This window comes from Strigops habroptila, chromosome 5 (genome assembly GCF_004027225.2).
Source record: "Strigops habroptila isolate Jane chromosome 5, bStrHab1.2.pri, whole genome shotgun sequence".
Lineage (NCBI taxonomy): Eukaryota > Metazoa > Chordata > Aves > Psittaciformes > Psittacidae > Strigops > Strigops habroptila.
Genome location: NC_044281.2, coordinates 31,141,405 through 31,155,429, shown reverse-complemented (window position 1 = coordinate 31,155,429; position 14,025 = coordinate 31,141,405). Strand labels below are relative to the sequence as shown.

At 42.2% G+C, this 14,025-nt stretch overlaps 1 protein-coding gene across 9 annotated transcripts in view; it reads left to right on the top strand.

Moving 5' to 3' along the window:
- The first annotated feature begins 2,010 nt into the window (after window positions 1–2,010).
- The window catches only part of OGDHL (oxoglutarate dehydrogenase like), a 57,451-nt gene continuing 45,436 nt past the window's right edge, over window positions 2,011–14,025 (top strand). For 7 of the 9 annotated variants that reach the window (XR_003991618.1, XM_030487786.1, XM_030487788.1 and 4 more), the window contains exons 1-2: window positions 2,278–2,385; window positions 8,245–8,479. Coding sequence is in view for 8 of the 9 variants with exons in the window: in XM_030487786.1 (XP_030343646.1) it covers window positions 8,273–8,479 (207 nt within the window). In the remaining variant the exon portion in view is untranslated. Of the gene's footprint in view, window positions 2,252–2,277; window positions 2,386–8,244; window positions 8,480–14,025 lie in introns of those variants that run through there. The other 2 variants (XM_030487785.1, XM_030487787.1) reach the window with 2 other exon arrangements.

Below are 14,025 nucleotides of genomic sequence, written 5' to 3'. Positions count from 1 at the left end.
CTCCCTGTCCCACAGCGCTTCCTGTGCCATCCCTCTGCGCAGCCTGTTCCCTGCACTAAATACTGTATCCAAAAATGATAACACACAACCATTCACACCTTCTCTTTGCAGTATTTAGCAATTCCTCCAAGATGCACAGCTGCTAGGAAAACTGCTGAGATGATAATAAGGCTTTTGATCTATTTATGTATTACTGTTTTTATCTAGAAGAAATAAATTTTACTTTAATCAACAGCTGTAATAACCAATAAGTCTCATGAAAATCCATGTGACCATTAGGCAGTGAAGTCCCAGAAGGAGCCTGTTGTGTTCCTTCCTAAGGTTTTTGCTTCCCATTTCTGCCCACCCGGCCCTGATAAACTCATTTTTGTAGTACATGCTCAGCACAAAACAAATTATAGCTTCTCTCCTCCTTCCTGTCAAGGTGTGCCCATTTCCCCATTATTCATATCTTTTTATTTACCCACAAAATTATCAAACATTGGTATTTATGTGATGGTGTCAATATTCACCTGAAATATCAGTGTCTGTTAGACGATTGGCCTTGGTTGTATGTACTGTGTAACTTGATTAAGAGCAGGTAAATAACAAATATGTCGTGCTCTGAATTATTACAGAAAATGGATAAACATTTGTAATTTGAAGACAACCAGGAGAAAGGGAGACTTTGAAAATATAAATAAAAATTCTGTCAGCAAAGGAACACCTGAAATTGTATTGTCTTGTGTTTTATATTTGGCCACATAACCTGGGGCAATAAGTCACTCAGAGAAAAATGCCTCAAACATAGTTCCAATCACGTTGTCAAGGTCTACCACTTTCATTCAATTTTATTACAAATTTTGGAGGGAAAGCGTTAAGTGTCCTTGGAATGCTTTACATCTCCGTTCTGAAACTTCCAGTCACCCCTGTACAGGAGCTGCGTGAATAACTTGTCCTTTAGATGTGTTTTCCTTACATGTTCCCTACACAGCTACTCATCTGTCGGTGCTTTTGTTTATACTTGTACTCTATTTTTAATGAAAACTGTAGGGCAGGGATCACCAAAGGACTTTATATGTACACATATGGTTTAACACTGCCTTTTGCCATTAACGTCCAGCGCAATTACTTTCCTTGTTGTCGTGGTTTGAGCCCAGCCGGTAACTCAGAACCACACAGCCGCTCGCTCACTCCCCCCCCCCCCCCTTCTTCCTCCCCCCGCTCCCAGAGGGATGGGGAGGAGAATGGGAAGAATGTAACTCCCACGGGTTGAGATAAGAGCAGTCCCGCAACTAAGGTATAACACAAAACCACTGCTGCTACCACCAATGATAATAACTATTAGTGAAATAACAAGGGGAGAGGATACAATTGCTCACCACCCGCCGACCGATACCCAGCCCGACCCGAGCAGTGATCTGGGCCTTCCGGGTAACTCCCCCCGGTTTATATACTGGGCATGACGTGCTGTGGTATGGAATACCCCTTTGGCTAGTTTGGGTCAGGTGTCCTGTCTCTGCTTCCTCCCGACTTCCCCTCCTCCCTGGCAAAGCATGAGACTGAGAAAGTCCTTGGTTGGAATAAACATTACTTAGCAACAACTAAAAACATCGGTGTTATCAGCGTTGTTCCCAGGCTGAAAGTTAAAAAACACAGCACTGCACCAGCTACTAAGCAGGAGAAAAATGACTGCTATAGCTGAACCCAGGACACTTGTGCTAGTATCTTTACATGCCTTAACACTAACATGAGGAATGTGTAGCACACCGTCTTCAAGACCGGGATAATCTCATGTCCTGCGACACCTCACACTGTGCAGCTGCAAAGGTGATGGCTTCTATCACCAGTTTTTTCACAATTCACCGGAATTCTTGCAGACGGATGTTCATTTCATCCTGTTTTCCCTCCTGCCGGGTAGATCTGCTGTTACAGACACGCCATGGCAGGCGGGCCGCACGCCCCAGCTGGGGCAGCACCCAGCACAGCGGCGCTTTCCCCGTATGCTGGGAGGGGTGACTGCAGCAACCAGGGGGCTCCCGGGAGCGCCCGGCTCCCCGCCACTCTCCCGCCTCGCACCTCGCCGCAGCCCGCCCGCGCCCAGCCTGGCCCCGGACATGGCGGCGGCGTGAGACCGGGGGGCGTGGCCCCGCGCGGGGCGCGGCGGCTCCCCTGCGGGCGGCGGACAGCGCCCCGCGGCCCCGCCCCGCCGTGACCTCACCGCGCGCACCGGGCGCCGAGGCCGCTGCGGCGTGCGCCTCACGTGACGTAGGTAACGGTCCCCGCGCCGCCCCGTCCGCGGTCGCTGCGCGCCGGGCGGTGCTGCCGGTGTCCAGGCACGGCCCGGAGCCCCCCGCTCCCGCAGGTCTGTCAGCGCCGGCGCGGCGCAGCGGGCCTGGCGGACAGGTCGGAACCGGCTTGGCTCGGCTCGGCGGCGGCAGGTTCTGGTGGGCGCGGCGGAGCCAGGCCCGGCCCGGCCCGTGTGGGCGTGCCAGGCGGCCGGGGTCACGGTTCCCCGCGCGGGCTCCCGGGGCAGCGGCAGCCCGTTGCCGTGCGGCTGCGGGAGGGTCGTGCCGCAGGGCCCCGCCCCGCCCCGGAGCGCGGCCTTCCGGCGGGGCGCCGCGGGTGGGGTGAAGGGGAAGGCGGCTTCTCGGGCTCGGGCTCGGGCTCCGGCTCCGGCGATGCCTCAACGCCGTCGTAGCTGGGAGTACCTTGTGAGCCTGGCTGGCTCTGGGCTCCGGTCGCAGCCAAGGTGAACAGGACACTGGCGTGGCAAGGTTTTGCTAGGTGGCCGTGGAAGGACCTGGTCTTGTGTTATGAGCAGGGACATAAGACTAAAACTGACCCTTCCAGATGTTTCCCGCTTGCTCTTTACAGCATTTTGGTACCCTAGAGTCTGATGGTGGTATGATGGTCATTTAGTACCCATGGAAGGTGGGTTTTTTGAGGGGAGAGTAATATATCAGGTGGTTTAATTACATGGAGATGCCTCCATTGCCCAAGACTTACAGCATATGCCTTGTGGTGAATGCACAAGTTACGTACTTCCTCCAGGTCAGCTTTTTTGGATCGAAAATTATGCTTCTTCATGCAGTATTGGACATTCAGTGCTGGAAGGAAGCGTGTAGTATGTGGAAGTATATATTCTTGAAGTCACCTTATTTGATAAGGATATTCCATGCCTCTCTAGTTTCAATTATCCATGACAGGCTTTTGGAGATAGTTTATTATCTTCATCCATTGTTTTCACTGTGAGCCTTGTTTTATTAGAATTACTAAATCCTAAGAAGAGTGAGTTGTGTGGGGAATGTAGGAGAAAATGACCATGATAGTGGATGAAGGAGCATTCTTGTGGAAGATGGACGAGACGTACCTTTGCAGAGCATAAAGAACATTTGTTAGCATTGGTGGCAGGACTTCATGTGAGCGTTAAGAAATTCAATACAGGTACTGGCAGTACAAGGAGAATACTTCTTCATATGATACTAGCCTGTGCAATATATTTAAAGTGGTCTTGGAAGTTTATCAGGTAATCTGGATAAACACTATCAGAAGTGTCTTGCTCTCTCTTTTTTGTATGCTTCTATTACCCTCTAGAAACCTGTAATTCACATTAGGTCACTTCTAGCATTGAAAGTGCCAAAGTGAAAGCTAGCTCGTAGCTTGAGTCACAGGTGCCATACTGCAGAACAGCTGCGGAAATTTTCAGCTGCATAGGGCTCTCATTTACTTCCACCATTTTCATGGTGCTTTGGTACTTAAATATCAGGTTGTTCTTTTGGTTCACTGGTATTTCTTATTTTTGACCTCTGGTAGAGATTAAATATCTTCCTTTAGGTTGCTCTTAGCTCAGCTTAATGCCTTGCCAATCATGGTTTTCATTTCAGGGTTGATTTAGGAAACATAGCAGAGTGAACCAATCCTAACTGTTTCTGCCTTCTGCCTGTTGTCCTGTGTGCTGATTTTTGACTGACAGTCTAAAGGCTGAGTGGGCTGGAATGGTCTATGATCATGGTGGTGGTCTCTGATTTGTTTAGCTGCTGACAGCTGACATCTGTGCTAAAGAGCAGTGTGTGCTAAAGAACACAGGAAGAAGTCAGTTTGGTTGAGTCATATTAATCTGTAACTGAAATCTGACTGGAATTTCATGGTTGGTGGCTTTGTCCATTTTTGTTTCATACCTGCATAAAAATGGAGGCATTACTTTTTCATGAGGTGGGAATAATGTCTATGATAACAGTTTTCTTCACCCATGATCTTTATATCTTCACAGGAGTGACATAGCCCATATCTGCTCTTACAGATTGCGTATCGGTAGTTACAACTTGAGATATGGCTCAGACCCCATTTTGAAATTTAAATGGAACTGGAGGAAAGTGACTGGTGTCACTTTAAAACTCTTTATTACTATTATATATTGTGCCATTTGCATTCATTTTTCAATCTCCATGACAAATTGTTGGTATTTTACTATATGTTCATTGCTAGCTGCTAGAAGAGAGATCTGCACATTCTCCAGGCAGGTGTATTAGGAAGAAAGAATGTGCTTAAGAAGTTTGCTGTGGTAGTATGAACTGAGAAAAACGTTCCTCTTGTCCCCTTCTCTCCACAGTCTTTTCAAAGCACTTTAAATGTGGGTAGGTAACCCTTTAGGAATGAGTGTCCACCCCTGAGGTATGTGTGCAGATACACACATACCCCTGAGGTATGTGTGCAGTTTGGCAATAGAGCATGAGATTTGCATGGAATAAAGTAGATAGAATAATCATTTCTATCAGAATGGGCACAGACATAAAGTCCTGAGTGCCATGGTGACCTCCGAGTTCTTACTGTTACAACGTCTTGAAATCTGATGTCCCGGGTTCAGCTGTAGCAGTCATTTTTCTCCTTCTTAGTAGCTGGTGCAGTGCTGTGTTTTTGACTTTCAGCCTGGGAACAATGCTGATAACACACCGATGTTTTTAGGTGTTGCTAAGTCATGACCAAGTCTTTTCTCAGTCTCATGCTCTGCCAGGGAGGAGGGGAAGCTGGGAGGAAGCAGAGACAGGACACCTGACCCAAACTAGCCAAAGGGGTATTCCATACCACAGCACGTAATGCCCAGTATAGAAACTGGGGGGAGTTACCCGGAAGGCCCAGATCGCTGCTCGGGTCGGGCTGGGTATCGGTCGGCGGGAGGTGAGCAATTGCATCCTCTCCCCTTGTTATTTCCCTTATCATTGTTATTATTGGTGGTAGCAGTAGTGGTTTTGTATCATACCTTAGTTACTGGACTGCTCTTATCTCAACCCGTGGGAGTTACATTCTTTCGATTCTCCTCCCCATCCCTCCGGGAGCGGGGGGAGGAAGAAGGCAGGGAGTGAGCGAGCGGCTGCCTGGTTCCGAGTTACCAGCTGGGCTTAAACCACGACATCTTACCAAGTTTTGCAAAATGACATGATGTCTACATATCGTGTTTAGTGCTGTTATATCTTAAAGAGAATTATGTATACAGACAATATATTAACTCTCTTAGTGTTGTTCCAGTTGCTCTGAGCTTTTGCAGGACCTAATCTGGTTTCATAATGGTGCTGATAGTACTTATGTTCCTACAGTTGCCTAGGAGCCCTAATCATAGACAGGGTGTTGACACCGGAGGACATCAGTGTTGTAACAAGCTCTGAATCTGTGAAATGGGAAATGACAAGTGAATATGGGTAGATAGGAAATAATGCTAATGTATAGGGGATTCAGCATACTAGTAGCCTAACCATTGCCAATTTGCTGAAAATGCCAACTGAGGAAAAGAAAAGTGTGTGTTTTGGGGTTTTTCGTAGGTTTAAAGGACGATTGTAGTTTTGGTGGTACTGCCATGGGAGAATACTTTCCACGTATCTGGGCACCATGGAGTATGTGAACAAGTGCTTGTTTGGAAAATTCAGTAAGTGGATGATGGCAGCTGGTGTTACGAGGTAGATGCCAAATCTCTTTTCACGAGAGTGAAAAGGCTGCAGAAGTTTTGAAAGAGGAGATGAGGGGATTTGGTGTGGTAAAGGAGGAAAGTTCACTGCTGGGATGATGCAGTTAAAGTCAGCAATGAGGAAGGGGATCCAATAAGCAGCTTTCAATATAGATGCGGAGTTAAAAATGTCGTGTTAAAAATGTGAAGCCAGAGAACAGCATGCAGCAATACAGTTTTATTCAGTAGGAGCTTTTTTTAAATTTTTTTTTAAGACCTGTATTCATTTTTAAATTGGATGTTGAAAAATATCTCTTCCTATCCCTTAAAATTTTAGGCATTTTAGAACCCCGTATTTCCCTTTTTGAAGGGAGAGGGCGAAGAGAAAAAACAGTGAGAAAATAATCTAATGGGATTTATGTACAGAAAATATTTATACAGAATATTTAGGATAACTATTGCTTCTTGAATTAAAGAGAAAATAATCTTTCCTTGCGTTGTGGTTTAACCCCAGCCAGCAGCTGTTTGCTCACTCACCCGTTTCTCTGTCCCCTGGGGGCATGGGGAGGAGAATCAGAAAAAGGTAAACTCACGGGTTGAGATAAAACAGTTTAATAATTGAAACAAAAGAAAGTAAAATCTACCAATGATACTAATAATACTAATGATAACAACAACAACAGTAATAAGAATTGTAATGAAAAGGGGAGAAAGAGAGAGAGGAATAAAGCCAAGAGGAACAAGTGATGCCCAATATAATTGCTCGCCACCCACTGACCGATACCCAGCCCGACCTGAGCGGCGATCTGGGCCTTCCGGGTAACTCCCCCCAGTTTATATACTGGGCATGACGTGCTGTGGTATGGAATACCCCTTTGGCTAGTTTGGGTCAGGTGTCCTGTCTCTGCTCCCTCCTGGCTTCTTGTGCCCCTCCTCACTGGCAGAGCATGAGACTGAAAAGTCCTTGATCAGAGTAAGCGCTACTTAGCAACAGCTGAAACATCAGTGTGTTATCAGCATTGTTCTCAGACTAAAGCTGAAACGCTGTACCAGTTACTAGGAATAAAATCAACTCTATCCCAGTTGAAAACAGGACAACATGTAACTGGTAACACAAAATTTGATCTATGACTCAAAATGACAGCATAGTTTTAAAAACACTTTGGAGTTCATTTGGCAGCTCAGTACTTCTGTTTGATTTGGCAGTTATTCAGCTGATCACACTAAACAACAAAAACTTGGATTTTACCTCCTGACCAAATATATCAGCTCTCTAGGTGAACAAGAAAACAAATGAGAGACCTCAGAGTTATACCTGAATTTTTCTTCTTCTTAATTAGTATCCTACCATTTATGTTCTTGTAGCTTTCCAAATACTTCTAACATGAAACAAAACTAATAATTTCTTTTCACATTATTGCTATTCCTTTGCAATTTTAGCAACTTCAGCATTAAGATTATACTATTTTTGGTGTAATTGTAAGCTGCATTTGTTCTTTTTATTCTGAAAGTGAGCTTTGATTCCCTTTGCTAGCACTGGAGCTGATGGTGTTTAGCATTCCTAAGATTCTATGGTTCTATGATTCTTGGGAATGCTGAACACCATCAGCTCCAGTGCTAGCAAAGATTCTACCCTTATTGTTTTCCTTGTTGTGTTCAAAATAACAGGGAATCTGCCCTCCTTTTTAAAAAGCTCATTGGAAGGACAAGATAAATGCTGCTAGTTAAGAAAGCAGATTATATTGAGCCTTTTCTAGGTGTAGCACTGATTGAAGGCTAGTGTCAATATGAACATTAACACTTTTAGTTGTTTGTCAAGTTCTGTTATTCATGGCACAAATTTGAGGTAGCAGGCTTTTTTTTTCAACCACTGTGATGTGGTTGATGCTGTTCAGTGAATCTACCTGTTTGGCTTAGTAATAGGCCTCAACTTTCTACAACCAAGACACAGCAGTTACGGTTGCCAAGAGCTCCAGAGAAGTCGGTGATTAGCAGACTCATTTGTTCCCAGGGAACCAGGGCTCAGGGAGCATGTCGTACAAAGGGTGTCATGGTTGCTTCAGGAACCAGGATGATGTTACCAGTTACAGAAACTGTAAGGTGAGCTGATTGATGTGGGGATTGTCATCAGCGATGCTTCCACTGCTGTAAGGATAGCTCCACACTCAGTCATGGAGTAGCCTCTCTCGTGAAGAGAACTTCATGCTAGGCCTAAGCTTTGTTGATGAGGCTCTGTAGCTGTAAACCTCAGTTTTCACTGTGAGGCTGAAATGTGTCTGCAATTCATTGACTCTTTTCCTGATTGTGTTTGGTTTTGTTTTTAACAGACTTAAATCTTCTGTCTAATAAACAAACATGAGTCATCTGAAGTTGTTTGCTGCTACGCTGAAGTGGCATGGTATTAAATTTCTGGAAAAACAAGATATAACCAGAAGGGTATTTTTACATGGCCAACGGTATGTTTCATCAGGAACCTCAGAACCATTCCTGAGTGGGAGTAATTCAAATTATGTGGAGGAAATGTATTATGCCTGGCTTGAAAACCCTGGAAGTGTACATAAGGTAAGTTGAAAACGTGACTGTAAGTGATAATATTAGGTTAAGAGTGGAATTGATTTTTTTTTTCTTTTTTAACTTGTTTCATAAAGAGTCCAAAAAAAGGTTTCGTATGAAATGAAAAATGCGAAACTAATTTCCTATGTATTGATTGTTGTAAGATGTGATATTGCAGCTAAAAAAGTACAGAGGAGCCACAGGCATGGTGAGCTTAGTGTAAGCTGCTCAGAAACTTTCAGCATTCCTCCATGGAAATGCTGTTCAAGCAGTCTGTTAAGTAGTTAGTTACATCTGGAAGAAGCCCCAAGAAATAAAATGCCCTTTTTTTTTTTTTTTTTTTTTTTTTTTTTTAATGGTTATAAGGTGGTGTCAGAGGATATGTTATATTTAAATAGTGTATGTTGATGTTGGTACTTCTAAACTGCTTGGGAAATGTTCAGGTAGCTTTAGGTAGCTGTGGAAGTTGTAACCTTAAAACTAAATATGAAATTGCCAGAAAAGCCTTCTTAAGTATTTTGAAAAGTATTTTGTTCTGTCTCTCTCCCTCTCTCTTCAGGCGACATATTTGTTTGCTTTTTAAAAAACTTTAAATCTATTGCCCAAATCCTTTCTTGTGGGCAAAATACATAGTCTTATTTTTTAACAAGCTTTCTGCTGACAAGGGAGGCTCTTTTATGGTGATACATGTATAGTAACTAAAGAAGCTGATGAGAAGTCTGACAAATTCTAAGACAGACAAGTCATTTTCTAGAGAAGTAATGTGAATTGTGCCCAAAATGTTTACCAAATTGGTTGTGTGTTCCCTTATTCTCGAAGCACATGTATCAAAATGTCGCTTAGAAGTTGTTGCTCTAAGTCTGATAATCTGTCTAGAGAGTGAGGAAGTGACACATTTTAAGTTGGGGAAAGAAAAAAGAGAAAACAAAAAAAGCAGTTTGGTAGCCTTTTGTTTGGTTGGTTCTGTTTATTTTTTTTTTCTTTTTTGGATGCTGCTTGTGAATTTATTCTTGCTGGAAGGTGACATTTGCCGTGACAGTTCTGAAGACTGAGTGCTATTCACATAGCAGATAGATCCTAGGTCTTTTTGTGTTACGCCTTAACTTGGAACTGAATAGACCTTCTCCAGGGTGGCTCCTTCTCTCATCCCATGTGTCTTTGATTCCTCAACATGCAACTGCCAGCTGAAGTTCCAACCAGTGTAGTGCAGGGTAGCACATTGTATTGATGCATTGAATTAATTTCTGAGAAGCCCTTGTTGATGAGTTGGTGCTACAGATCAATATTAACCTTTTATTTTGAGGACACTGAAGGGATGAACTCATGCATAGGGAGTGTGTGTGGTGACATGTTTTTATTTGTTTTATTGAAGTTACATCAACTTATGCCAACCTTCTTCCCTTTAAGAAGAATGCAATTTCTTGTTCAGACCCTTTACAGTGGAGCGAATTTTGCTGCTGGGAAGTCTTGCAAAGTTCTGATGAGGCACAAACCTCAGTAAACGAGCACAGGAGCGGTGCGCGGTTGAATGGACCGTAACTAGGAGGCGCGGCTGCAGGCGGTGGAGCGGGAGCTGGCCATGGTCCTGAACCGCCGGCCATGGAGTGCTGAACCGTTGGGCCCCGCGGAAACGCCAGCCGCATCTTCCGCGGGGCCGGGAAACTCTCGGCGCCACCGCCCTAGCAAAGAGTTCTGCTAAATTTAGACCTGCTTGTTATTTTGCTGGTACTTGGGGGTAGGCAGAAATGCTAAAAATCCTGCTGAAAGATTATCCAGTTTGTCTGACAGTTCAGGCACAGTTTGGTAGTGGATCCTGATGAGACATTGCTGTTTGTGGGTTGAACAGCGACCGATAAATTAGCAGAAGTGAATTGACAGTGGAATGTAAATGTACTGGTGGAGTAGGGTGTGGCCTAGTGAGTGGATCCCAGGGAATTCAAGATGCATTTTAAAAATGCGTGAAGTCTTTCCCAGGTTAACTATATGTAATATACTCACAATAGTAATGAACTGGAGTAAATTCGCTGTGTGCCTGGTTTATGAGCCTTAAAAGAATATGATTGATTGATGGGCATCCTGGGTTAATTTACAGCTATTCTTGTCTAAATAACTAGGTTTTTCACAGCCTAGAAAAAAAGAGAGGAGTAGAATGATGCCTATTAATTTTGTTTCCTCAACAAAATCAATTTTTGGTTTCTTGAAAACCATCTCATTTCATCAGCTGAAAGCTGTGAATACCTACGCAAGATTTTTGTGGACAGAGGTTGTTCAATTTGGGCTTTAATATAACAGATTAAAAATGTGAAGACTTGAACTCACACAGTTTTCTTAAATATACAGAAGAGTTCATACTGTAGTTGTATGGCTGTTGTGACCTTGTCATTGTGCTACGGAAAGTGGTGGAAGTCTTGGAAAGCAATATCAAGAGACACCAATGGCTCATGTGGTGTTTGTTTTGCTATTGTTAATGATTGACTCTCTCTGCAGGCCACTCATATTTCATTGTTTTATCCACTATGTCCAGCATGGTTTAGAGAGACAGTTTGTGCTAGGTGTTCAGACATTACATTCTCTTTTGTCTTTGTACTCTATATTTCCTATTTTTCCTCATGTTTCTTCTTGGTTATCTTCTTATAAGAGGGGATGTGCCCTCTTCTAGTTGATGAGATGAAAATGCTTTATTTTTCCTGGGCTTTAAAAATCACCCTCTATTCACTTTTACTTAGAAACTCCAATTAATCAAGGCTCCTCAAATTATTTCCCTCTCAGAAGATTTGACTGGATGTATTGTACCATGGATGCTTATTTGAAACTGTTTGAAACATGACTGTTGTGTTCCAATGAGCATATTCAGTGTTACTAGTGTTTTTTCATAAGAATCTCTCCTTTCTATATATACCATGGTTGTATATTAAGGAATATGCATTTATATGCATAGGAGCTTTTATTCTTTGTGCAGATCCATTCCTGATGATTCCCTGTTTTTCCTTGTCTTTTGAATCGCCTACCCTTAGAGTAACCAAAACAACAATCAGAATAAAATGATGTGAGCTCTGAAAAAGGCATCATTATTTCTCCTTGAAGTATGGTGTCGGGGCCATAGATCATAAGGGAGAAGCTTGACAAGGCTCAGTTATTACTATCACAAGATTAATTACAATACTGCATGGTTGGATATTGAGTACATAATGCCTGCTATGTAATCCTGTATACAGCCACTCTACCATGAGTGTGTAATCACTTCCTCATTTTATGTACTTGGAAAATGCATGGGGGGTTTGTTTTGATGTCATCTATTTAATTTTTTTAAAAATGATGTAATGATGCGCAGTGTGTGTCTTCTAAGACTTTACCGTCCTCACTGCAGTTGATAAATATTGTGATGTCACTAGAAAAAAACCCAGGCCATCAAGATAACTAATATGTTACTTGTTACTCTAAGTGCGACACTGTTTATTATGTGAGAACAGAATAGTGACACTAAATCACTTGAGTTTTATTATATTACTTGAGAAAATAATGGTTAACTACAATATAGATTTGCTGACAGGGAAAAAAAGAACGTATCACATATCATTATAGTAATTTATTTTTTACAGATGTATTTTTCTAAGTCTCCTCTACTATTTTCTTAAAGAACTTTACTAATTTAGTTGAGAACTTATAGGTTTGCTGTGAGACCAAGCTGGTCTTCTGTCTGTTCGGTCACATGGCAAATGCTGTTGCCAAAGACTGACATTGATACACAGGACTTGAAGACTCTAACCTGGTATCAATCTTGAGAGACACTATAGAAATTTGTAAAGGCTTTGATGGATGTGTATCTAGGAAAAACTAATTTTCTGTAGCCAAATGATGTATTTTCCCCCCCTTCTGATTAAATGTCAAGCTTGCCCAACAAATCAATAAGTTCAAAGATGCCATAGGAAAAGATAGTGTGGGTTCCTTCTGTCCTAGCTGGCTGCATCTTCAGATGTAAAAGTTTTCTTTGTTTGTGAGTTTGCATGAAGAAAGGGCCATGTGCTTATTCTCCTTATACAGGTAGCTCGATGGGCAAGTCTCCTTGGATTTTGTTAGCAACTGTCTTATAGAACACTCATTTAAAAACATATTCATTTTTTTGTGGGACTGTGCTGTGATAACTTTTACATCTAAATGAAAAGGTTTTGACCCAATAAAAGAATAGGTACATTACTATCAACATTGTATGTGTATCATGGTGTTGGAAAAGGTGAGGAAGGATTCTTAACATAAGCAAAGCATGTTCTTTATTAAAACGTTGAATGAATACCAAATGTCAGATCTGTCATGGATCCAAGTATGTGTTTGGAATTTCCTGATTTAATGAAAGTTAATAACTGTTTATTGCCAGAATAATTCCATGACTCTAAGTAGCCTTAGTTGTGAAATGAAGGGGTTGTATCTGTTTTTCACTGTCTGTGGTATGCAGGTTCGCAGACGAGGTGCTGCATAGGCATGGAATAACAATGCTGTCCTTAATACAGAGTAGAAAGGTGTATAGAGAGAATACCGGAAGAAATACAGTTACACCGATAGGCTCTTGTAGATCGTTTATAGGATGTTGTGTAAATTCATACTTCTAATCTCACTGCAGCTATCAAGGTGTCAAGGTAAGAAGAATATAGGAAATTGGCATAAATGAGAGAAGGGAGAAAGAATGAGTTCTTCATCAGTGTATCTGGAACTGACCTCCAAGCATGATCTGTCCACCCTAATTTGTCATGGCGTATAGAAGTTAGGCTGTATTTAGCTGACATCCATGTAAGAGTAGGGTGGTAAATTCAGTAAGGTCACTGTATTTTGTATCACTGCAGCTTTGTAGAAATAAAGAAGTAAGAGGGGTGCATTAAGGCAGTGTTTTTTGGGCAGTGGCTTCATGCTAATGATGAGATTCCTGCCCACAGGTTCAGTGAGTCCCCCCACTTCTATAACTTGAACTTGGAAGGTTGGGTGATGTTTAGCTTTTGTATACTGCCCCTCTCATAGTGTTTCCGAATACCTTAAAGCTTGTAGAAATTTCAATATAAAGATTTTTGTTAATGAAAACAGAATTTAAAAAATACATTTCTGTTGTGCAGTGTTGATATTACATTATTTTGATTCTTCTGTGTATTCTGTAATGAATATATTAAGTAATGTTCTTTTTAAAATCAAATCTTTGGGCTACTTTTTGTCTTTGCTGGCACCGGTTCCTTAAAATGTAAAATGTGTCAGTTCCAAGCCCACAGCCAGGCTAAATAACATGCACTGTACAAAATGAAATCTAGCTTTTACAGTACTTCTATTCCAGTCACAAACATTTTGAAGTTTTGAAATAGTTTCATAGTTTCCTTTCTTTCCTAAGTTAGCTGAACTGAGGAAAGTGTTCTATGACCTTTCATTACCTTTTATGGGAACTGTAAGCTAAGCACAAGTGTTGCTTAGTCCCCCAATACAACAGGCTTTCTTCTTTGTTGGGTATAAGCATCTCAGATGTTTTATCCCATTCTGTTGCTATCTGTTGCCATCCATATATCTAATACCATTCTAACCTG